This window comes from Columba livia, chromosome 1, assembly GCF_036013475.1.
Source record: "Columba livia isolate bColLiv1 breed racing homer chromosome 1, bColLiv1.pat.W.v2, whole genome shotgun sequence".
NCBI lineage: Eukaryota > Metazoa > Chordata > Aves > Columbiformes > Columbidae > Columba > Columba livia.
Window position 1 is genome coordinate 53954906 of NC_088602.1, and position 26515 is coordinate 53981420.

At 39.3% G+C, this 26515-nt stretch overlaps 1 protein-coding gene across 2 annotated transcripts in view; it reads left to right on the plus strand.

The window, feature by feature from the left end:
- Positions 1–1005: 1005 nt before the first annotated feature.
- Positions 1006–26515, plus strand: part of GPC6 (glypican 6) — a 776640-nt gene continuing 751130 nt past the window's right edge. For both annotated transcript variants that reach the window (XM_065056864.1, XM_065056870.1), the window contains exon 1: positions 1006–1468. In XM_065056864.1, coding sequence (XP_064912936.1) covers positions 1123–1468 — 346 coding nt within the window. In that variant the 5' untranslated portion in view covers positions 1006–1122. The remainder of the gene's footprint in view (positions 1469–26515) is intronic.

Below are 26515 nucleotides of genomic sequence, written 5' to 3' on the forward strand. Positions count from 1 at the left end.
TCTACAGTACTCATAAAAAGTACTGCAACAAACCATTTAAATTGTAACTTTGGATTTTACTATCAAATTCTTAAAACCAGAATATTTTTCTCACTCCCTAAGTGGAGACTGAATTCACTTTGCAGGAATTTTCTTCACTTCCCCCATTCAGTTCCTTGCGGATGCTCATTTGCAGGAGAGAATTTATGATTCTGTCTCCTGCTTTCCTCTCCTAGAGTGGCATGAATTACCTGGGTCAAGAACTGCTGTTCTTGTTTCATCTTCATTCTTTTCTGTCTGATGCACTGAAACATCCTTCTCTCTCCTTTAGACCCTGGATTCATCCTTATTCTAGCACTTTAGCTTGGGTATTTATATGTGCAACAAATAATAATTAATGGGGAAAAAAAAAAAAAAAATTATGGGGCCCACTCCAAATCTGACATGACAGAGAGCAATACTACTGAAGAGTATATTTTTTGACTTCTCGCTAGCAGGTAGTTTTTAATTTTGGGGCTAGGAGCAGCTGGATCCGTGGTGAGGAGGAAGTTTTAGGGGCTATGGGTGCTTTTCCTTCCTTCTGCCAGCAAACAGCGATCCACGCCAGGATTTGCTTTCTGCTCCTGTATTTCGGCGATGCAATGTGTAGCACGTTTCTGTGTAAGAGAGAGTGTGTGTGTGTGTATGTGTGTGGCTCTCCCTCGCTGTGTCTGTCTCCAGGATTTCTCCCTGCCTGGCTCAGGAGGCTGCTCCAGCGCTGCGCGGAGCAGAGGTTTCCCCGGATCCCGTAAATATAGGCACACGCATGCACACACACACAGACACACAGGCACGCACAGAGCCGCTGTCCAGTCCATCCCCACGCCGGCTGCTTTTCCCACCACCTCCAGCCTCGCAGAGCCGGCAGGCGCAGCTCCGCGGCGGATCGTGCTGCCGCTGGCCCGGGACTCCGCTCGCAAAAACGCGCCCGCGGTTTCAATCCTCACAATCAACAGCCAGATTTTTACCCCTCCCTTCTTCTTCTTCTTTTTTTTTTTTTTTTTTTTTTTGGGGGGGGGGTAGGGGTGTGTAGAGAGCGCTTTGCCTTTGGAGAAGGAGCCGCGAGGGAAGAGGCTGCCGCTCTCCTGCCCCCGCCGTGCGCGCATGTGTGTGTGTGCGCGTCCATCTCCCCCCCGCCTCGCAAAAGTTTGCCTCGGCGGCCGGGGGGCTCCCGGGCCGCCGCCCCCGCAGCCGGAGGACGCGGCGGCGGCGCGGCGGTGCGGCGGCGGCGGCGCGGGACTTGCGCGCCGCGCGGGACTTGCGCGCCGCGCCATGCCGGCGGCGCAGGGAGCTGCTGCGCGGCGCTGCGCCTTGGCGGGGCTGCTGCTGCTGTTGCTGCCGCCTGCAGCCGCGGGGACCGAGGGCAAGGCGCGGAGCTGCGGGGAAGTGCGGCAGGCGTACAGCGCCAAGGGCTTCAGCCTGGCCAGCGTGCCCTACCAGGAGATCGCAGGTAAGGGGCCGTGCGGAGCGGGGCGGGGGGCAGCGGAGCCGGGGAAGCGCCGCCGCTCGGTTGCGCGCACTCCCCGCGGAAACGGGTCTGTGAATTGCCAGGTTGTCTGCGCGGTGCGGAGCGGCTTTGCCGGTCCGGGTGGCAGCCAGGGGCTTCCCAGCGGGGCGTGTGTGCGTAAAGAATTGAATAAATAAATGTACAAACTAAGGGGGGATTACAAAAAAAAAAAAAAAAAGCGGGGGGGGGGGCGTGGGCGAGCCTCAGCGGCGGTTCCGTTCACCGGCAGAAACTTCTTGAGAGTTGCAGCGGGGCTGAGAGAGGCAGAAAGCGATTCCGCAGTGGCTGCTGCCCCCGCTGCCGCCGTGTGCGAGGGAAATAACTTTGCCCTCTACCAGAGGGGACAGGGCGAGAGGGAGGTGGAGGAGGAGGAAGAGGGTGGGGAAGGCAGTCCTATCCTTCCCTCCCCCCAGCCCTTTCTCCGGACCCCGCCGCGACCCCTGGGAGCGGCGTGCCCCTCCGAGGGGTCCAGCCCAGCCGCGCATCCCCAGGCCGGGCAGCTCGCCCCTTGGAGGCGCAGCCGGGCGCCTCCGCTGCAGCCTAAATGGAGCAGAGACACCTCCCCACACACGCATACACTCCCCGCTCCGCCGCCCGAGACCCCAGGCAGCCTGTTACTTAGCTCTTCCTTCTCCTGAAACATGCCCACAACAGGTTATATCTCAATCTGCCTGCAAAAGTATTGGAGGTGGTTTTGGTTGTAATTTTATTTTCCTGCTTTTCCCTACAACCTTATACCTATTGCATCTTTGAGACTGAATGGAAAAAAAAAAAAAATGTCCGAAGCAGATAATCTTTTACCAATCGGAAAGCACGACAAAACGAGACAAATTATATGGGAAGGCATGAGCTTGGACTGCTTAAATTGGACTGCTTGAGCCCTCAGGAAAGATTTCTGCTTTGCCAGTGGCACTTTGCTGTTAGGTTCTGCTGTTCGTAGAGTGAATTAGATGCCCCTCGATTTGCTTGCTTCCTTTTTAAAGTTGGAAGCAGTAGATTTCCCCTCCTTGAGGTGAAATAGAGCCACAGTTGTTCACTGTGCAGTGTTGACCACCCTATGTTAGGAACAATAAATGTGGAAAATCTCAAGACAGCAAGGATGTAGTTCACAAAAATACAGGGAAGGTTGTTCCAAGTTGCCAGTGCAGAACAGACCAGATCTCTGCACAGCCACGTTGGTTCCTTCAGACACATAGGTTTGACCCACTGCCATTGCTTTAGGACAAGGCAGGAGAGTAAAGGACCTTTGCGTGTGACTATTCCAACAGGCATCGTTGTCTCTCAGGCTCACCGATTCTCTGGTCTTTCTCTGTTCTTTTTTAAAAAAATTCTCTTTAGGTTTCTCATCAGTTATATCAAATCAATGAAATCTCTTCTGTGAACCACAGACCCTTTGAATATGCAGTCATGCTTTCTCTTCGCATACTGTCACCCCATCTGTTTTAAGATGGAGTGGTAGAACATGCCCTGTCCCATTTAAAAACAGTAATAATAATTTTTAGTGAATTTCAGACGTCTAGTAACTTTGGGTAAACACTTGTTGCTTTCAGCTCATAGAGAAGTTTTATCATCTCATTTATTTTCTGAATGTACGATGCAAAGTTGCCATGCATTTTTAAAAGAGTCCCAGTATTTGCAAGTTTCTGCTAACATGTATCAATACAGAAAGCCTCATGATAGCTGAATATTTAACAATAATTAAATCTAAAGCTACTCTGCAGTTCCTTGCTAAGCTTCATAAGTGGTATCTACTCTTATGCTTGAGTGACCTGTCCTTTTGTGGTTATGATTTATGCAGAGATGAGTTCTTTTTTTTCTGAGCTGCCTATTACAAGTTGTTTTCTTTGTGTTTTATCTACCTTGTTACTAGTTGTTGTATCAACTTTTGAGCAGTTCTGTGCTCAAAAGCTACTCAGTTGTTGGAAGCCTAGCGTTGCTTTAAAGTGTGCTTTGGGGTATGCTCTTACCGAGCTGAGAGGTTGTGTAATAACTGTTCATGCAGCATGTGCTCTCGTTAATGTGAAAGCTACCTATTTGCAACCCAGTGCAATGTTGGAAATATAGTTAAAGCAATCAATATACAGGTTTCAGAATTTTTATTTATTTATTTATTTATTTTTCATTCTGTCTTACCCCACTGTACTGACCTGGTTAAGGAAGCAATTTGTTACTGTTCTGAAAGAAGTGTAGTCTGTCAGATGCCTCATGTTTTAAAGAGTTCAAAGAACTTTAATTACTGTCATGCTTTTGAACAAACATTGTGTTTTCAAAAGATTTTGCATCAATGGCTTGACGAAAAATAGTAATGTGCAGCATGATCTATGTGTTTTGATTCACCAGTAGTTGTATGTTTTCATTTGTCATTTGTTTAAAAGCTGTTTTCTAGCTAGGACTGTTGAAACTTGATAAACTGAAGAGGCAGTGTGTATGTGCTGATGCAAAGCGTGTATGTACTGATGCAAAGAGCTGAGGAATCTGTTTGAATTAGAGGCTACAGACACAGGGGGACCCTTCTGTTGAAGGGAGCTGCAAAGCCAGACTTGTTAGATGACTTTTGTAAAATTATTTATACTGGCACTCACTTTTGAATGGAGAAGGTACAAGTTACAGATTTAAAAAGCTGTCTAGTTTTGCACTGTAAGGCAAGGTTTTTCCCTACAGTATTTTGTTGCATGTGAAATGTGCTGAAGTTGGTAATAATGCCATTATAATTGTTTGCTATGCTTTTACAACAATGCTATGTTTTTCAATGTAATTGTATAGTATTTATTTGTGATCAGCCTTCTGTGCCTGACGTCTTGTCTGATCATCAAATTCTGATGCTGTGACCTATATAGGAGTACAGCATGAAAAGCTGTTTTCCAACGTAAGTTATCAAAGTAAGTCCTCAATAAAGGAACTTTGCCTGGGCATGGCGAGAGCAAGAAATATGAAGTATATGTAATATGCTGCCGTGGGCTTGATTCTATGCATCAGTCACATGCAGGGTGGACAACAGTAGATTGTGGTGTACCCTGGGCTATCCTTGTAAAATCTGCCCTCTCGTAAAGCTGCTGTGGTGTATCTTGCAAGTGAAGAAGAGTTGAGTTGTCAGACTCACACTGCTGTGACCCAGCGTTCATGAGGACTGAGTGGGGCTCCTGAGGACTTTGCAGGAAATGTTTTGCTGTAGGAAAATCTGTCACTTGAAAGTAAGTGCAAAAGAGAGAAGTCACAGCACATATCTGCTAGCATTACTTGTTTAACTCCAAGTACGATTTCAATAACTTAGAGCATCTTAGGGGAAACCATCAAAATGAAACACCAAAGTTAAAGGTAGAGTGTGCCCTTACCTCAGAGCTTTCTGAGTGAAAGTGGATGGCTCACTGTTTAAAAGTAATGGTTGTGTCTGCTTAGTGCTTTTCCACTTTCAGTTGATCTAGAGATTTTGAAAGGTGAAGGGTCTGTGGTTTTTTTTCCTTTTTTTTTTCTTTTTTTTTTTTCTTTTTTTTTAATTTTTTATTTCCCTTTTTACTAGAACCTGGATAATAAGTGTGTTTAGACAAAGACTGCAAGTGTTCTGGTAAAGCATCCAACTGTAAAGATGTTGAATTCTAAATACTGCGTCAGGAGCTAGTGAGCTTTATTCTCCTGGGCAGATGATGAACAAAGTGAGATTCTGGCAACACAGAGACACTGTAGTGAAAATAACTGAAATGAAAGCAGAAGCAAACCCTTCATTTTGAAGGTCAGGAGTCACTTGAAATTGTGCTTTGATGAATGGGCTTCATACTGGCATAATACAGAGGTGTTGACTGAAGAAAGGTAGCAAACATAACACAGTTGCTTGTAGCTCTAAAGTGGTAATAATAATAATAAAAATAAACTCAGTAGTCACTCAAGCAATTGAGATGTTAGTCCATGTCAGATATTCCCAAGATACTCTTTCTGAATGTTTTGATTTCCTTTAAGTAGATCTAAAACGTACTGGTAGAATGACGCAGACCAAGTCTGTATCAAAGAACTTCTTAATTAATGTCGTCTTTTACTATTTCTCTGCTTCTGTCACTGGGAGTTGTGTGAAGAAAATGCCTTCAGACCAGGAGGGAAATGTGGACTCACAAGCACCTTATGTGACTGTCTTAGGAGCGTAAAGTAGGAACAGCCTTACTGAAATCAATTATATATTTGATGCAAATTTGTGAAATCCGAATTGGGCCATTAGAGACTAATTCACTTCTGATCTCAGTGATGACAATCAAGATAGATGCAGAATTTCATGTAAACTTTTAACTTTTCATGTTTTAGCACTGTCGTATTAGTAGTATCCTCCACACTCTGTATGGCTGCTCCTCACCTCTGTTCACGATTTCAGTAACTGCAGCCTCAACAGACTCTCTGGTCACCTTCTCTTACCACCTGCCTTATTTCCCTTTTGTGAGTGCATGGTGCACGTTAATAAACCTGCATGTGCATTTAGCTAGGAGGAAGCACAGCTTTTGTAAGACCTGGCTTTGCTATCACCTTTGTATGTATTTATTAGTTTGTATGTGACTGGTGCCATTAAAGGGAACACAACTTAGGTATACATATCTAAACCTAAAGGTGCTGTTTGTAAGATCAGGACCTTTGAGGAGAAATAGCATGTTTTTAATGCTTATAAATAATTCATTTTTGACTGAGAATTTGAAATTTCAGCATCTGGAGTTTCCCGATGTGACTTTACAGTGAGAATCTTGGAAAGAGGGACTTCAAAATAGAAAAGTCAATGCTTTACTAATTAGTATAATGATGAATTTCAGTGCATTGTACTCTAATCATAATTTTCTTCTGTTGTCAGTCTGACTTATAATCTAAAAGTATACCTAAAGCTATAATATTTTTTACAATTCTAAGTGCTAATGTGTTAACTGCTCTGATACTCTATTAGTACTTATTTAATCATATGCTATTGTGAAATCCTCCTGAGATTAGGTGATGTTCAGACACCAGAGGTCAAGCACTATGTTAAAAGCTCAGGCCATTCTTTTTATATTACCGCAATAAAGAATATATTCATTTCATTTATATTACCACTTGGCTCTCATAAAAGGTCAGTTTCAGCTGAATGTACAATTACTAGCAAATGGCAAATCTTATAACAAGTGATCAACAATAAAAGCTTTTCTGGGTAATTTGTCTTTAAAATTACCACCTGCCATTTCTTTTGAATGACTTGAGCATCTTGCTATCACTCAGAGATCTCTGTCTTATTCCCCACGATACATGTAAGAAAACTATGCATACTAATCTTCCTTTCTGCTTAGTAAAGTAAAAATGCATAATTACATTAAAGTTTCTAGTTGAAATAACAGGCTTGGTGCTTAAAACTCCATTACGGTGTCAAAGTATCAGCACTCCCATTACCAGCAAAATGAAATTACGTTTTCAATGAACTATGACTATATGCTCCCCTTCGTACCTGGTTAATGGGTGCTATCTCCCTGGGAAAGGAACCTTCATGCTGTGGTTTTGACTGTTCATACTACCAGGTATAATTATTTTAGCAGCTTAAACATGTGTAAAAGAATTAACACTTCTCCACAAATTCCTAAGAACAGCATATAAAGGTTGGTGTTTAAAGGCAGAATAGTTATTATGCTAAAGAGAAAGAATACATTGCAAGATGCAAAAGGAATTTAAAATGTGTTTCAGATGGCAGGAAAACGTATGCCTGGTAAAATTCTTAGCACTTTATTGCTCTGTATGTAAAAACAGCCTAAAACCTACTGAAACTTAAGGTTTGCTTTCTTCGCTACTTATTGCTCCAGAGCTCCTGCACACATCCAAAAAATAAGCCTCCCTAATAAATTTTTTAGTTCTCGTTAATGGGAGGCTATCACAAAGACCACCGTCTCTCTCCGATGAGTTTCTTTTGGCTAATGTGACCTTTTCCTTCCAGCAAAGTGAAACAACAGCACTTTATTCTCTCGAGCAACTGCAAAACACGTCAGACACGCAGCATTTGAAGGCAGGTGCCGTGAAGGAGGCTCCTGCACTCCCACTGGCTGCAAGGGTGACAGCGATTCGGGTCCTGCTGCTACACCCAGCGGAGCGAGTCTCCGGTGAGCAAAGTCAGAGTTATAGTGTCGGGAGGCTTTGTGGCCCCCAGCCCGCCATAGAAATCAGGTTACCCAGGAGAGGCCCCTACAGCCCAGCACCAGCCCTGGGATGGAGACCTGCTGAGTACCCTTCTTGGCCTTAATTTTCAGGGCTGGGGGCAGGAACCACTTTCTGTCCATCAAAAAGAAGCAGCATAAGCTGATACTCCTAATGCAAACAGCAAATTGCTCTCCAGCTCGCCTAGCTGGCGAGGTCTGTCACCTTGCACTTCTAATGGCCTTTTAACCGCATCTCCAGCTGAGCAGCAGATGTAAAGGGTACCGAGCATCCCCAGCTGCTTTTTTTTCTCTTATTTTTTTTTTTCCTCCTGAAAGAAGCCTTTCTACAGACACTTGACTAACAATGGAGCCTTGGACCTGCTCGCTGACCTGTTGGGTTTAAAATAGCAGGGCAAATCTGCCGAAATAAGTGGAAGTCTCTACTGCTTTTAGCAGGTGCCTTGTAGGGCTGTTACATTAAATTAGGTACGCTTATAGAATAACACAGTCATGTCTGTGGGTGTGGATGTGTGTGTATGTGGGGGTAAAATCATGGCTTTTACCTGGAGTGGCCTCAAAGTCACAGTTAAGAACCAAAAGAGCTAGAAATGCTGAACGTTACCAGGATAGGTGTTTTCAAACCAGTTTGAAACTTTGTTTTATGGGTCCCATCTGAAAAACACATGTGCAAACACACATGAATGCAAAGATATGCACAATAAAAAACTACACAGGGCTTTGTTCACATATATCAGCAAGATCAAAGGCTAAGTCAACCATGCTAATCCTACTGTTTAGGGCAGTTTAGGGAGTTTTAGTCCGTGGTTTAGGGAGTCAAATTAGTTCAAGCTTGTCTAAGCAGTAGGTAATAAAACCTGCCCTCTAGGTCAAAAGCTGGACCACTCTGTTGCTGGAAGAAAAGGTTTTTCATCAGTCTATGATGGTAGCCACATATTTCTCTGATATTTTTAGCCACATCCCTCTGACTTATGTGTTGAGTTTCTAACATATTAGAGACTGCGGGGACAGCCATCTGGCTTTTATCTGAGTTTGTCTTGTGAAGGAAGTCAACACTCGGGATGGAGCGGTTGCGCATCTATGTATCAGCCAGTAGTATGGTATAGCATGAGGATGTACATGGATGCTGCCATGGTTGTGAGAACTATATCCATTTTGCCGTATCTGGCAAAATACTGTCTGTGAATGCCTCCCTACAGTTCTCATGTCATATGTCTGCGATTGGCTTTTGAGTTACGGTATCCCTTATGACCTTGGAGTTTTCCTTTGAGAGCCTGTGAGCAGTAATTAATACAGGAAACTAAAATGACTTTCTCAAACAGAATTGTTTTTTAAGAAGTGAAGCACAACGTTAGGGAAAGGATGTTTATGCACAGTTATCTTACCAAAAGTCCAGTGCTGCTGATTAATGGTCACAGCTAGGGAGGTTCCCATCAAGTCCTATGTACAATTCCTGTAGATTATTTTCAGCTCAAGATTCTGTCTCCTGTCTTCATGTAATGTTTGTCTTTGAGCTGCTCTTGTTTTAATTTCTTTTTTTTTTTTTTTGGTGATATCAGTAAAGTACTACAGGTAGCATTTTGGACAAATTTTTGGTATTTATGGTATTTATACCTGGAACAACCACCTCTTGCCCAGTAGACACCACACTGATCTGTGTTTTGGTTTTGGATAGTCTTTTGTGATGGTAGCAACCTGTGGCTTTGAAGTCCAAATTAGCAGCTCTAGATAGAGGTATTGAAGTTAGCAAAAACCTGACTTAGAGAACCAGGGAGAAAATATAGGGTAGAATGAATTGTTAGAAGAGGGACTGTTACTGAAAGATGAATAAAACATGAATGGGAGTACTTCCTTCTCTCATTGCTTGAGTCACTTTGCATTCATTCTGTTACATATTAAGACGTTTCACACAGTTGAAGCCCAAGGAGAAGGGAAAAAGACTGGAAAAGTGCTTTCATGCCAGGATTTATATGAATAGGATGCAAAGGAGGAGTGAAAGAGATGAGATGCTCCATTTTGTTTTTGATTTTCTTTGTTGTTGTTATTGTTGTTGTTGTGGTTTTTGTTTTTGTTTTTTGTTTTTTTTTAATGCCTCACTTGGTCTTGATCTGTACAGTCTGTAGATTTCTCCTTTTACTCATCGTCTAGGTGGTTAAACATCTCATTTCAAACAGGTTGTGGCAACCTGACTGATCATGCTCCAAAATGAGAAAAGTTCTAATCAAGATGTAGTGGGATTTCTATTGTTGAACGGTTACTTCAGAGCCTGTTGCTTTGTTAAGCGGGCAGTTGTCAAAAATTCAAGCTCAGTATCTAATATGTTGTTGTATCATTGCAGAAAGAGCAATATAGCTTTTGCACAGTTCTGTCTCTCATAATAACTTTACATAACTGTGCTCCATAACCCAAGAGATCAGGCTATGAGTTTCTGGCTTATCCCTACTTTAAATGTAAAAAAACATAAAAGTCTTGCATCCAGGCTAGTGAAATGTGCTTTTATTTACATCTCATCCCATTGCATTGGAGTCGGCTGTCAGCAAAGTTGTGTATTCATTGTTCCTGCCTCTCACTCCTTCCTTTGCATCAGGCCTGGCTATCAGACACACTGCCCTGAGCAACAAGCTGATCTGATAGCTAACTCACCAAAGAAGAGCTTGAAGTTACTCAAGAGAGTGTGTGGGAATGTGTGCCTGAAGTCACTATGAGAAAGCAGGGCTCACCATTTGATGATGGCTTTCAGGTAGATGTCTTAGAATTATGATGAAACTGCAAGAGGAACTATCCATCTTTTATCACGTGGCAGCAAAATGCAGTGTGTCAGTAGTGTAGTACTCTTGTGGTCTGAGAAGAAGCTACCAGCAGCTGAACATCCTTGGTGTTATCTCCATGTTTGGACTTCACTAACTGCATCACCAAAAGTTGACAAGCCGTGCTAGCAAAGTCATCTGTTCTCCAAAACTGAAGGAGCTGAACATCTGCCTGGGAGGAGGGGTCATATAGAGAGTGCTTCAACACCGTAGGGAAACTCTCTGCTTGTTATGTTGTTGATGTGTGATAGTTAATGGGGTCACTGTAGTGGGTGTCTGCTGATTTTATGGCACATTGAGATTTTGGGGTTTATGTGCAAATGGATGTGTCTATTAGACTGCAGGTTTATATCCTGCTATTTTATTGTCATTTTTGTGTTTTAAATGTTTTCTACATGGGGGGGGAGGGGGAGGGTACCCATTCCCGGCTATATGCAGCTTTGACACATAATGTAAAATTGAACTTATAATATTGCTGAAATACAAATTGTTAAAAGCAATGGCAGGACACTCCTTTGCATGTCATAAGTATCAAGTTTTCTGTCAGCAGACTTCAGAAACTGTTGCACATTTTAAAATGTCTTTTACATTCTGACTACCCTAATTTTTAAATGTGTGCTAGTCCCTCAGAAGCTCAAATAATGGACTAACAAATCAAAGGGCAGGGATGATGAATGCCCAGTGGCTAAACTTGAAGTGTTTTCCATCTCTTCTCTTAAGCTGACATAATATTTCACAGAGAAAGAAGCTGTAAGTACGAACAGTGACTGCATCTTATTTAGTTACACAAAATAGATTCACAGTATAAACAAATTATATAAATATTTATTTCTTTGATATTAACTTTTGGCTTTACAACTTTGACATATAAGATAATACTGCATGTGAGCAATTTAGATTCCTTGGATGAACATAGCTAGGTATAATTTTGTCTGTCAGCATTATCTGTGTTGTAGAGAAATATGGTAAATACCTCTCGAACGGTTTCAGTCTCTCACCATATGCTCTTTAACCAGTTAGAGTCATTGCAATTTACAGTATTCTTATCTGCTGTAAACTTTGCATTATATGCATGTATTTAAAGCAGTTTCAAATATGTAAAAGAAGATGCCAAAGCTAACCCACAGTAAAAACTTCCTTTATATATATGTTAAAAAAAAATATATCTATCCACCTATATATATATAGATATATATGTACATTATTTTGTGAAGTAGTCTATGCACTGCTAGCAGTTCAGCTGAAAAAAAAAAAAAGGCAGGGAAGACAGATCATGCTAATAAAAATTGCAGAACAGGTTTTTTGGTTCAACAGAGATTTAGGTGATTCTGAGCAGAGAATCAAAATCTAATTTAAAAATGAAGGTATTTAAAAGAATGGGCTGGGAGGTGTTATTTACTGAATTGGTGAAAAGCCAAGAGCAATATTCTTTGACTGCTGCTGTTCCAAGATGGTCCATCATGTTGGCTATGGGCTGGCAATAAGCACTGTTAATTGAATACCTGGAACATAACTAAAATGCGTTGCTTAAATACAAACACCTGTCTTTGCAATGCAGCATGGCTGATGAAGTGAAAGGAGTCCAAGGAACAGCTTCTTGAAACGGAACACTGAAACAGTGATTAGCTTGTTCTTAAAGCTGATCTTCAGAAGTCCCGTACCGTTCTTTGAAAGAGAACTCCAAAGCCTCTTTCTTCTTTAATTACCGAGACAGCACACTAAATGCCATAAATTGACTGTAATCAGATTGGTTGTGGGGCATGTGCACACTTCTGTTACAAGTTTTTTGAGCTGAAGACCCCCAAACCTGATTTCTGTGTATCTCCACTGACTGCAGCTGAGCACAGAATTTGGTTGAGATTTAGTTGCAGTTTTTCTACAGAAGAAAGTGAAGCAGTAAATGGTCAAAATTCAAAATTAGAATTTAATTGTGCGAAGCACTGAAGAAAGGAAGGGACAGTCCTGGCTGAAAAGAGCTTCCATTACATATTTATGCCAATATTTCTTCATGAGACTTAAGTAGTTGTGATGTCAGTCATGTACATATTCTTTAAACCTTTTTCTATTGCATAAATAACAAATGTAGTGCAAATAAATATGCTACTTGATTTTTTTAATTGTCCTTTTAAAGGACATCGATTTCATATCCCATTGAGATTACTCCGATAATTGATAGATCCTTTGTGGAAGCATCTTTGTACCTTGTTAATTAGTAATTTAGAATCTGAGTTTACTTTTTAAAGCAGCTCCAGCTGGACACTGTAAATCATTGCCTAGAGTGCAGTCTATGTTTAGTACTGAAACTGACCAAACCAAAAACTCTTTACACCTTGTATGTCACTGGTGAATACTTAAACACATAAATAAATATCGTTGCTCAAGTGGATCTTTTCTGTATCTGATAAAAGGATTTAAATTGCTCTTCTTTCACAGTCCGTCCAAGAGACTAGTGCCTTCTCTTGAATGGAGAAGAAGGCACAGAAGTATTATGTCCATTTTGTGTGGACACATGTATATACTTTCATATACCCGTGTACCTGAAGAGCCCCTTACATTCAAAAAGTCTGCTGGAATCATATCATATACCATACAGCTTTTTTCCAAGGTATGTTATAACACTATTGATAACTTTTGAATTATAAGTGATGTCCAGTTTTCTTTGTAATATTGGCATAGTTTTTCTTTCATTGATAGTTTTTGCTTCTTTGAGTATTCTACAATAATATCCATTTTTCTCGTGGCAGGATGGTCATTGCCATTACCTTCATGCCTAATAGACCTCTCAGGCCGAATCTGCTTTTGACAGAAGAGGAAACTCTACAGAATTTCATTGTCCTTTTTAGCTAAAACACCAGCAAAAATTAAATTCAAGATGAAGAAAATGATATAGTTAAGAGCAGATTCATCCAGATTTTTGTCTGCAATGCTGAACAAATCTGATGCAGGTGCATAAACTCCAGTTGGGCTAAAGAATCATACATGTAACTTTGCTATTTATTTCTACATTTTAGGTTATTTTTTATAGTCTTTTCAACGTCATTAGAGGCATTGTATATCACAGACAATAAACCTTTCTAGAAAGACTAATGGAGTTGGCAAATTACCATCATCATTTTAATAGCTGATACATAAGTGTTGATCTTTTTGTTCCATTTTGTAGCTTGCCTGATGTTGGGAGCTGATCAAACTGTTGCATGTGATGACTGGTATAGCAGAATAAATCTTCTCAAAATGATTCTTAGAGTTCTTGTACCTTTATGTTAATTCAATATAGAGATACAGATGTACAGTCTCAATTAGTTTAAATTGGCAAATATGAGATGAGTTATTTAGATTTTTCAACAATAAGCATCTTGAGAAGGTGATAGTAACATCTAGCAGAGCCACATTTTTTGGTTACTAGATATTTGTGGTTTTGATACTCTCATACGTAAAGCAAATTTATAAACATTGCTACTAATTATTCCACAAATATTTGTCTCATTTTTATTTCTGCCCCCTATGATCTGCATGTGCTAATCATTTGGGCCCCTTTGGAGCAAAGGTAATTACTAAGTTGTGTTAGATATAGCAGGAACTCAGTATTCAAACCATTTTTTTATTGGAAAAATGTCTTGGTTGTTCTAATTTTACAAGAGGGCTACACACATGCCTTTCAGCGGTGTGGAGTTAATTTGCAAAGGCAAGCTAAAGAATATATTTTGAATATTTTCTCAGTTGTGTATGGGGGACTACTTTTCTTCCTTTTCTTTCTAAATTGCTCTTCAGTATTCTGCCCAGAATATTTCATGTTTATGCTACACAAACACATTCATACCTCCACATTTCAAGAAAAGAAAAAACAACAGATAATTATCTTTTAACATCACCTGAGCTTGCTGGAATACTTATCATTTCCACAAAGAGTTAGGCCATTGCTGTATCCACTGATCCAGCTCCTTATTTTTAGGTAGCTTCCTGCCTTGCAGAATGATGAAGTTTTCGTATAGGTGCTTAAGGCTGTAGGATGCAATGCACACACAGCTGTCAGGGTGAGTGATCAGCCAGTGAGTCTAACCCAGGAGAAGGGTCCTGTGAGTGATGCTGATGAGTGAGAGAGTTGTGTCCTCGGTCCTCATCTTTTGTGACAACATCTTCAAGGCCCTTTTTGGAGGGATGCATGCGATCTTTCCTTTTGAAGCAACTCCACTATGTGTAAATAATAGCTTGTTCACTAAGCCTGAGACAGTGTTTGTTTTTTTTGCCTGTATGTTAGCACACTGGACGACACTTGTTTTGAAAGAGCTGAAACATTCTCTCAGGCTCCAGTCCAGCAAATGCATAAATATTTTTGTGCAAGGTAGCTACTAGAAAACAGACTGAAACCACCATGCTGGATCTAGAACCCCTCTGTGAGGTGATGGCAGGCTGCACCCAGCTAGCTTCTTCACTCTTTTTCTGCCTAAGAAATAATTATTACATGCAAAGCAAAAATATTGTAATAGAAAAGACTGAGAGCAGATTGTCAACATTCTTTATCTTTGTCAAGGAGAACCCTGCTATAATAAATCTATTTAAACATAAGGTAGCTTTGAGGTAGGCTGGCATTGATATTTTATTATGATTCTTATAGAAAAAATTAAATCAATTTGAAAATTTGTCAACATAGAAGGCTTTTTTCCTGTTATTTTTGCCATCTTGAGGAATATTTAAACACTTCCAATTTTCTTCCTGTGCTGATAATGTTATTTAAATTATTACTAATCAAATACTAGATTGCAAGCAGTCAGCAATAATCTGAAAGTTGTTTGACAAATGCTTTGGTTTGTGGCATAATGTTCTGAGGGATTTGATGGGAAACCCATTGCTTGGGCCATTATTTCCTAAATTAGACAAAGTACAGTGAATTACATCTTCCTGTCACCTCACTATGATTTGTCAGTAGGCCACTTTTCTTTAAGTATTCTAAAGGAAAAAACCACAGTAGAAAGAAGCATCTACACCTTCACCTCTGAAGTTCCATAGGGCCCAGTTTGGATTAACATGGTTCCTGATGTAGGTGGCTCCTGGCCCTTTAGCTGGTGGATTCCCAGGTGACCCAATCCTTTTTGATATATCAGTTTTGCTCCAAGCAAGTCCATGGCCTCAGAAGGTACATATTAACTTGCTCCTCCTGTGCAGGATCCTCAAAAAGTGATGCTGAGTCAGTGTGAGCACCTACGCAGAAATATTTTCTGTTTTCTGCAGGAGTGAGTCTTTCGTGAAACAGCAGTAGGTGTAACTGTTGGAAGTGCATGTGAATAATGCTAAAGGTGAGTTTTAGGTGGGTTGTCGTTCCAAAATATGGGCCGATTCTCCCTCAAATGTATGCACAAAACAGAAAGCATTCTTGGAAGATGTTTTTACTTTCCTGTTGGTGGGAGTATGTGGTTCCTCACAGACCCCTGCTAAAGGGTTTAATGTTTTGCATCTTATAAATATGGGTGTTTGTTTTTTTTTTTTTGTTCGTGAGTTTTTTTTAAGAATAATACTATAAGCAAAAAAAATTCCATGGAAAGTTAGTAGCAGAAATCTTAGTGTTCTCTGCTGAAGATGAAGCTATTCTTCTAAGGTGTTCCACTATGATTAAGGTAGAAGATAGAGGTCTTCAACATTCTGTGGCTTCTGTCTGTTTCTACTATAAGTTTTATTTGCTTTCTCAGCCAAAATACAAACTTAGCAATGGGAATAACGGCAGCTTTAAAATTTCATGGGGAAATTACTTGACTTCAGAAGCACCTTAGAAGGTTGCAAAGGTATCACTGGCCAACAGGCACAAAATAATTTGATATGAAACTGAGCTCTGAGTTGCTGTTGGAAACCACCAGGATAATGAGTCAGTTTCAGAAAAAAATAGGTTCATTATTTTTTAATTGGGCTGCTTTTTAAGAAATCCAGGGGCTGCTCATCAAAATGCAAGAGGTGTTCCAAATATCATGAAGTTTGAGGAAATTAAGTTCTATATCCCTGCCATGATGAATCTATGATTTGTACACTGACGACCTTCACTATTGAGTTTTCCAACATCTTCAAGCGTCTTGTCATGTGGAAAACAATACAAACAACATTTTAAGCAGCATATAAATGTGAACTGAAATAAGTACTTAAAATTAAACTTTAACAAGACCAAAAACCTTTTGGCAACATTATTCCAGGGAACAGTTAAAATAAATGAGAACAGCTTTCCTTTGTGATTAACACCATTATATTCCCATTCATTCAGGACATTATATTCATTCAGGACTTAGACAGCAATTTCCAGAGGAGCTTTGTAACAACAAAATGAGAAGAGCAATAGAAGACTTAGAAGGAATAATATATTTGATTTTCAGAGAAAGCAGGATGCAGAGTGGGCTAGTAGGACTGGGTAAGTCTACACTCAGACTGCTGCAGGACTGTGATGTAGGCAGATGTGCGAACTAAAGAATCATTTCTTGTGCAGTCACATAGATAGAGCTATGACTGAGGAGGTGGATGTTTGGTGGAATGCTGACGGGTGGACTTTTTACCTTGTCAGAGAAAAGCTTCGTTTTATATGTTTTTTCAGAAATCACTTCATATGAAGATATTGTCTGTCAGTGCAGCTTTTCCTGGCTTTTTGATACACTGCTGGTTACAAGTTCTATGTCAAAACTCTGTTGGATTTTAGTAGGGCCAGGGCTTCTTTCTTTTCCAAGAATTTTCTTTCCTGAACTGCTTGTTCTGGATGATTTTAATTATTTGTTCAATAGTTAAGCCAATATGTAAGAAAAATTTTATGCTTGGGTATATGGAGAGGAGTTCGTTAAGTCTTTGTGAAGGAACAAATTGCTGAGGACTAAAAGCATGCAGCACACAATTTTGCTTCTGCATAACTATGTGAAAGCAGAGGAACACAGTCCAAGTTCAGCAATATCTGCAGGAGCAAAAGAAGCAATAATTAATGTAATCTTTTGTTACTTTGGCATATGTGTTGCTATAGTAGTTTTACCTAAATTCTTACAGTAGCAGAATCTTGTTTCCAAACTCTGATTTTATGACCCCACTATATTCAGTCCCTGTATTTTATCCTTAGACCATGACACTTAAAACCACCAAATTCTCGTCCTTTGTCAAAAAGGATCTGAAAAGCCATGCAGACCAATTGCAAAAGATGTGGTATGGCCCAGGTGGGGATGCCTCACCTGACCTGCAGTTCAGGAGCCCTGGGCTGACTGACCTGGCATACATACATACATGCATAAGTGTGTTTCTGAATTCCACAGAATATCAGGAAATTACCCTTAAAGACACCCTTAACCACTCTGTACAGAATATCTTATGTTGAGTACAGCACCTCTCACTTTATGGAGTAGTTTGATACTGTGTGCAGAACAGTTCTGTGTGAATTAGAAGGGGGTGTTGTGAGCGGTCTGAATTTGGATAGGACATTAAACAAAGATGTTTTAGGAATGAGAGGTTTGTTACATTTTTTTCCTCGTATTCGAAGGAGAGGAAAGTATTAATAGGAAATAACAGTACAAATGTATTTTTACTTTTCAATCATCAGCACTTTGGGAAGAATACAGACAAAAGAGAACAAGAAAAAAAGTACTAGCAAGACAGAAGTCGCGGGATGTGTTGAAAAGGCACTGTCTTTGCCTTTCTGCTGTAGTCAGAAAAGTAAAAATCCACTTCAGAACACAGGAATAAAAAATGGCATTCTTCTAGACTGAAGCCTGACAAAGTTGCCATGAAAATAAGCTAGCTCCAAGCAAAACACTGCTCATCTACCCTTTACCATGATGTTGATTGTTAAAATAAAAAGTATGATATTGTATTTGGGGAGTGGAAAATTCATTTCTTCATTAGCACGGCAATTTTTTATGCCGTTAGTTCATAATTACTCCATCAAGTTTGGAGCAGAGACATCTAGCATTGCCAATAGCTTTTTCATCCTGTTGAATAGCACTGAAAAGTAATCTGCGTAATCAAATACAAATGTGACATTAATATGAAATTGCCAAAGCTTTGGCTTGTTTTGTTTTAAACAGACACATGAGCTTTGAATAAAGGTTCCTTTAAAATAATAATTTTAAAAGTATCTGCTTTCTGCTTGTTTAGTCTCCCCTCCTGGCCTGTACAGGGCCAACAAATGTGAACTTTGTTGACATTTTTTATGTTAACTGTGCTTTTAGTAACAGCGAAAACATCCAAATTTTAGGAGAGGAACACCCAAAGTGTTTTTTTTAATTGTGTAAAAAAAACATAATTTAACACGTTAGCATATTGTGGTTATAACTTAAAGCCATGCGATGTGAAAATTATTGCATCAGCAAAATTATTCTTAAGTTATGTTCTAGGGTTGACATCAAATGGTGGTGGTATTCCACACTACCTTGTTTACCCATGACTAATTTGCCTTCATAATCATGATATAAAATACACATGGTCAAGATACAGCTATTTTACTGACTCAGGGAGGCAGAACAACCTGGAGTTATGCTTTTTGGCATCACACTATATGTCTGTAGAGCAAGGAAACAGTTTATTTTAAAATGAAAAACTATGTACTCATTCCTTGCAAAAAGTTGGTAATTATTACTGATTCAGATTCTGGGCACAAATGATATGTATACACATACTGAATCAGGTACTGTGATCACTACTTTTTACAACTATTTCTTACACTACAATTAGTGAGCAGATACCGGTAGAAAAAGCTTTACTCTGAACAGAAACAAAGCTGGAATGAAAAAAAAAAAGAAGAGGGAAGTCTGTGGGCTGGACTGAGATGATGATTGAATTTGGATTTCTGTGTGATTCTAGTAAGGACAAGTAAAAAGAGGTAGATCCAAAAAGAAATATACTGAAGAAGCCCATTGGCAATAGGATCAAAAGGAAAGCAAATAGGAAATAAAGAGGATGGAGAAGAAGAGGCGCTCCATAGCAACGTGCAGCAGGACGTGGAGGGAAGTGGACGCGAAGGAAGTGGCATGTGCTACCTTCTCTTCCGATGCGAGGCTTTAATTTATTTTTACATGGTGTGCACATTAATTCTCTAAAATTGTATTTGCTTTCAAGACCTCATCAGGGACAACTGCTTGTTGGGGTGTTTCTGACAGTATTCCTCATCTCTGAACTTCATAGTTGTGATTAGTTTCTTCAGCAAATCTTCCATGCAACTGCTTTGATTCTCATAATTAATCATTCTCAATCAAGGACATTTTTCAAAGACTGAGATTTTTACATATAAATTGTTCAGGATCCTATAAAGAAAAGACAAGTTTAAATGTTTTGATTCACAAATTATGTTCCTGCTATGAAGAGAACATGACTACCTGAAAAGGAAAAAAGAGCCATATTCCAAGATAAGCTCTGTTTAAGGATAGGCTAGGGGACTTTTTTAATACATTCTTAATACATTAAGATGCCAGTCAGTTTCCAAATACTTGCAAAATCCTGGAACTGATTTATTAAAGATGGAATTCTGTATCATATTTGTGAGGTACATATTTATATGTATATATGTTTAACTCTGTATAGGTGGTTAAAGCAAAGCTGTTCATTTGCTGACATTTGTGAAACAACATTTTTTTTTACTGTGCATGTGAGATCGGAGGGTGTCAGCATAGGAAATTATGTATGGTGCTAGCAAATAGGAATGCAGGCAGAATGAAAGGGTGTTCCATCTGGAAATGAAGGCTGGAGTGGAGGCTCTATTACCAGTGTTTTATTGCATGCAAATCCTATAGTCCACTTAACAGGAGCACATGCAGGCCTCTTAAATTGCAACTTAAAAGGACTTCTTGCAGAATTTAGATGCTAAAATCTCAGAGAGCAGTTCAGGCAGCTTCTTCTCAAGAACCCCATGACCTCTATGAAATCATAAAAACAGGCTCCATGCCCCAAACAGTTGCATTGTGTGTTTTTGGGGCAGAAACTTCAACTTGCTAGCCATTAGGCTACTGAGACTGAGTGCTGTTCTCCCGTGTATCTTTTATCAACTGAAAAGAAGTGTTCGGCGCTTTGAATCCCAGCTGGATTTAGGGATCTGCTTCATCAGGTTGGTGTCCACTTCTGTGCCTGCTGTTTTGGCATATGGATGCCTTGCAGTTTCCATTGGAAGTATATAGGTTTCTATGGTCTGTATGTTTTCTCTTTTTCTTTTTAGTACAGGAAAAGAAACTATTTATTTATTTATTTATTTATTTATTTCCCCCCTGTTGTAATTATAGTTACTAAAATTATTTGTAATGGAGAAGGGAAGACTTCTAGTTAAGGTGTTCTGTGTCCTTTCCTGGAAGCATTCAGAGAATGTATCTGCATTAGCATTTTGGTGTGACTTAAGAATGTGCTTTTGAAGTACAGCTGCCCATTTAGCACAGGGTGGTCTTGGAGAACACAAGATGGACATTTGTTTGTATAAACAGATGTGCTCCAGCCATTACCAGATACTCAAATCCACAGGCCCAGATCAGAATAGGTCCAAAGCCTTTAATATATATAGTGGGGACGTCAGGTTTTCATCACCAGTGTTTTACCCTAAGGATGTGCACTCTTGCACTGCACTGCACTGCTTGCTGATGTAGATACAAGCACAGATTTTTTTCAAAGCTTTCTCTCTTGTAGCTACAGGGCAAGTCTGGGTCCTCAGCACAGGCGATCTGAATCACTCTGCTGCAGTGAGGTGCCTAAATTTGAGGCACTGAAACGTTCACATTAGCTGTCTGATAGTAGGTGATATAAATGCAGTTCATAGTGTTCATATCGTAAAATAGAGGAAGGCAGTGCAGGCAGCAGCTGTATATCACTTCTTACTTCAGTCCCCTTCAGAGAGTTATTCTTCCTGGAGGCAAATGCAATAGGGATTGCACCCCATCTTTGTTAATCTGGTTCTTGACTGTTGTTTTAGAGAGACGTGATAATATTACAGAAAACAGAAACCAACAGAAAATAAGCAAAAAAAACCCAAAACAAACAAACATGAATCAGTAGAAAATAGGCAAAAAAACCTTATTTCTTTTGCGACATACCCTTCTCCACACTTGCACTCAGCTGTTTGTAATCACTTAGGTAGTGCAAAACAAATAGTTTAATCTTGTACTTGGACTATTAAGTAAAACATCTAAATTGTTACTAGCGTTAACTCCTGTTTTCTAGCTTGTTCTCTCAAAAGCTATTTTGTAAATCTTGTTTCACTGTCAGTTTAGATATTGTTCCTCCCTCCCAGAAAACACAGACCTCTCAATTCGTTCAAATAATAGTTTAGTAGTACACATTTCTCATATCAAGGCCAGAATAAATCAAGTACAGAATGGTACAGGCTTTAGTGATGCACTTTTCTATAGTTTACTGATTCTCATAAGCATTTGTAGCACGTATTTCTACTTAAAACACTTAAAAATACTACATAACGACAAAAAAAAAGGCAATAAACAAACAGTATTAGAAATTTAGAATTGTAACATCAAGCATTGCAATTTTAGATAATTAAGATTGTTGCAGGTGCTTCAGTTTAGTTCCCTTGTATGTATGAGTAAAGATAGCTCAGTATAATAATGCACAAATCCTTGTACACAATCAGTGGTGTTACACAATTAATAATTTGTCTTGTACTAGATGTTATTCAAACTTTCTTCTGAAGACAAGACTATAAATATTCTTATAGCCTCTTTTATAACTACCATATCTGGGAACTTAATTAAAGGTTTTTATTTTCACAACACTTTCTGAGATGTTATTTTCCTTCTACAGGTGGGCAAGAAACATGTTTTAAAAGTTTCAGATGCTCAGCTGGTGTTGTAAGAGTACTTAGCACTTTCTTTTTTCAGAGCATCACAAACACTGGTTTCAGCTGCAGTCTCAAGGAAATTGTTTGCTTATCAGGCTCCGTTGTGTCTGGTTTTTGGTACTAGAAAGTGATTATTGTAAATGGAGAATCATTTGTGAAAGTTTGGCTGAGATGCAGGGAACTAGAGCAAGAGGAATGGTATGATGCAGTTCTCCATGGAAATACTCTCATCGTCATGTTCAAGAGATTATCCTTTCTCTAGCTGCAACTTCCCTGTCCATTCACCAAGCACTTTCTAAGTTTGGCAGAAAAAAAGACTTTTGTCCTACAAACTGAATAATACCACATCTTGCTCATTCTAAAACCAGTTTAGTCATACACTGTTCACCATTGTGTTATGTATGCATGTGGGACAGAAGGTACAGTTTTTGTTACATGAATGTTTCATTTCCTAATTTTCATCATCATCTTTAAACTGGACTCAGATATGTGTATAAGTTACAGCGAAAGTATCTGAATTTAGACTTACTTATTGCCATGTAATCTTTCTGTATAAAATTCACTCCACATCTCTCTCCCCGTGGTCTTTGTTCTGCACAAACCACATCTTGGTTCATTAAAAGAAAAGTCCTTTATAGATCCTTTGTATTGTGATAAATTTCTCTGATATTCGTATAGTAGTAGCTTTGTGAGAGTTATATTAAAACAGACAGGCAATATGATGACATTCATTGAAAAATGTGAGATCAGCTGCATGTTTAAGTATTCTGTGATTGTAACAGGTTGATAAGATTGGGAGATTTGCTTCAAACACTGCCCAAAACAGCACCACTGGATACACTATGGCACTCTTGTCTTAGCAAGGTTAGGAGGAACCTTAGAAGGACATTCAGGGGGGAAGAAAACCGCAACCAACCAAACCAAACCAAACCAAACTCAAAACAGGTGGTGTACACGTTGATTCTTTTGAGCATCTGAGTGGGACTCAAATCCATCCATGTAGGAAGAGGGTGGTTTGGGACTGGACTCACAAGGCCTCTTCTCTGTGAAACCTGCTTTGCTCTAAGACTGTTTGTCACTGGGGAACCAAGAGACAACTAACAAGAAAGCAGATTTTGCAAGTGTAGTGATTCGTCAGCAGAAAGACTGTGGAGAAGGCACAATTGAAGAACGGGTGTTTGGTTTATGCCTGAACTGTTCCAGAGAGGGGAAAAACACCATTTGTTCAGATCAAATGGCAGCTGCTGAAGCACTGCTGTAAGCGTATTGAAGTGCCAGGTTCATATGGGACACAGAACTTATTTTAAACACTCCACGAATATGAGAACAATTCTTCAAAGTTGAAAGCTAAAGCATTAATTTATTTCAAATGTTTCTCTTAAAATGGTTTACTTTTAGTACACTAGACTCTTGATTTACTATTGAGTACTTTATGATTTTTTTCTGTTTCCCTTTGAGAGTTGCTTTGGATACTGTACTGCAAAGTTCAGGACCTCCCTGAAAAGTTGACAAGAGAGAAGTCTGGCTTGTCTCCTCCTTGTCTCTAGTTAGTGAGGTTAAAGCTACAATTGAATGACATGAGATGAGCAAGTGACAAGGTTTTGGAGATGTACTTTGTTGTGGTACCCCTTCTCCAATGCGTTTCACTTGGTACAAGACTTTCCTGTGTTATCAGATTACCACTTTTTCCATTTCATGTATCTGCCTTGAGAAGTGTTTTTCCTATTATTATTTCAGCCTTGTGAAGATTCTGTTTTCATGGGTTTTGGGGACATTTTTCATTATGCTGAAGTCTGCATCACATAGTGCAGCTTCTATCTGCAGCTTCATGACCTTGTACCAGCCAGCAGTATGGTGTCAATAAGAGATGACACTCATTGGCAACAACTGCTCCTCCTTCTCCATAATTTTACCTGTCTCCACAGCAACTGACAGCTCGAATGGATTTCCCAGAAGCAGATCTTTCGTGTTGAAGGCTTAATTTCAAGGCTTAATTTTAAATTCTAATTCTAAAATGTGTGCGCTGCCCACATCTAATTCCATTTGTGCGTTCCCTGGGTGCTGGAAAAAATTTCATCTTCTCTCTTCTGCCTCTCCTGTCTTCTGACATAATTGTAGTAGCTGATGCCCCAGTAGATTTCAAGGAGCGTAGTAGAGGCAAAACCCCAAACAAGCAAACGAAACAAACCAAAATAAAAACCCCACCCTAATATGTTTTTCTCCTATTTAACTTCCATACTCAGCCCTGCAATGAGGTATAATTGCATATAGGCAGAGTCTGCATCATCATACTGAAAAGGCAGGACTAAATCAGACAGAACTAGATGGTCTCCTCCAAGACATGCATACAGCAGACAGTATTCCTAAAATAAAATCTAAATCTATCTGGGTTTTTTTTGGTTGGTTGTTTATTTTTTTTTTTATGTTATGTTTTGTTTTGTTTTGTGTGTGTGTGTGGTTTTTTTGTGTGTGTGTGTGTGTTTTTTTGTTTGGTTGGTTTCTATTGTTTTTCAAATTAGATTTTCCTAATCTATTTGGTCTTTCAGAGATTAACTACAGAAGCTTTTCCTTATGTTGATTCATTGTGGTCTTCTTTTTCTATACCTTTGCTAAGTATAACCTCCTGTTGAAATTGTGTAGATGTTGTGCATTGTAAGTTTATATAGTAAATAATTTTCTATTTTGGTCTTGTTTCCTGTTACTTAAGAATTGTTAAAATTGCATTTTATTCTAATGGACATGAAGAAAAATAATCAAAGGGTTTAAATTGATTAGTAATACTAATGAAAGTTATAGGAGTCTGTGATTGTTTATTTGCAGTTAGAACTGTCCCTTCTTGCCTTGCATGTGCAGTACTTTGCAAACGGCAACTCTGAATTTCTTCTGTCATATTTTTGCCAAGTGACTCAATATTGCGAGATCCTTATGCAGCTCTTCAAAGGCAGCTTTAATTCTTCCTGGTCTAGTTAATGTTTTATCATCAGATTTTCTCTTCACTCATCATCCCCTTTATTCAAATATTAAAAAAGGAAGTTCAGTGTCACAAGACCTCAGAGGTGATGTTGGGAACTCTTCCTTCTCCGTTGTGAATACTGACCATTTATTTCTAACATACTTCCTATCTGCTAATCAGTTATTAAGCCATGCTAAGTCAGGTCTAAGACCCTTTGAAGGACATTATGAGAAGGCTTTTGGAAATACAACCACCCTTTGTAAATCAGTTGCATCTTATACATACTTAGTTTATTCTTTCAGGGAACTAATAATTTGTAAGACATGACTTTTCTTATTATAATGCATTCAACAATTTTCTATTCATTTGATTCATTAGACAAACTTATCTTGATACATCTGATACAGGGTCTGAGATTCCTCTTTTGATGTCTCTTAAATCCTGTGTGAGTTAAAAAAAAAATTCTGTTCCAACTGCAGCCTTCCTCTGGCACAGAGCTCAATTTAACTGGCAAAACATGGTGTGTTATGTGCTTTCCTGTGTTCTAGAATAGCCTGGTGTTCAATGCAAGTTACAGGAAAAAGTGAACCAGAGATGCTTGAAGAATTATGAAACCACCATTTTCTGGACTAGCAGAGCATTACCACAGGTCTCAGACTAAAAAGAGAAGTTTTTCATTCAGACCCATCTTAGTTCAAACAAAACTGAACTTTTCCTAATTGAGAATCCTAGAAAGCCATAAGCAATGCAATTATTTATAGAAAACCCAGACCAGTGGACCAATTTCCATGATAAATAAACAGAAACATAGTTGTTAGAAGACCATTAAGATGGGCATGTTGTGGTTACATGAGTCAGCACAAAAGCAGTAAGTAAAGTTACTATCCTCTGTTATCAGCATATTTAAACAAAAACCTCTTTCCTAAAAAAGCCAACATTAAGTTACTTCTGATATTTCAGACCAGAAAAGGTAAGACCTTGGAACTTTATTCTTACATACCCATGCAGATCAGGGAGAGAGAGGGAGCTTTCCAGAAATACCACTGTATGATCTATCTGAATAGAGAAGTGTAACCAAAGTCTTCAAGCAAATATCTGTTTTGGAGCTGGAAGCACTTACTGATAAGATATAGGATTGCATTATTAATTTAGATGAGGATTTGTTGTAAGTTACATTGCATTCATTTTCAAAATAAGTCCAAATAGCATGTTCCTTTCAGGTAAACATCAGAGCTTTTATAACGGCACTATCAATCTGAGTCATGACTTCTCTTTTGAGATCTATGGAAATGAATGCATGGCTGTCAGTACATAAATAGAGGA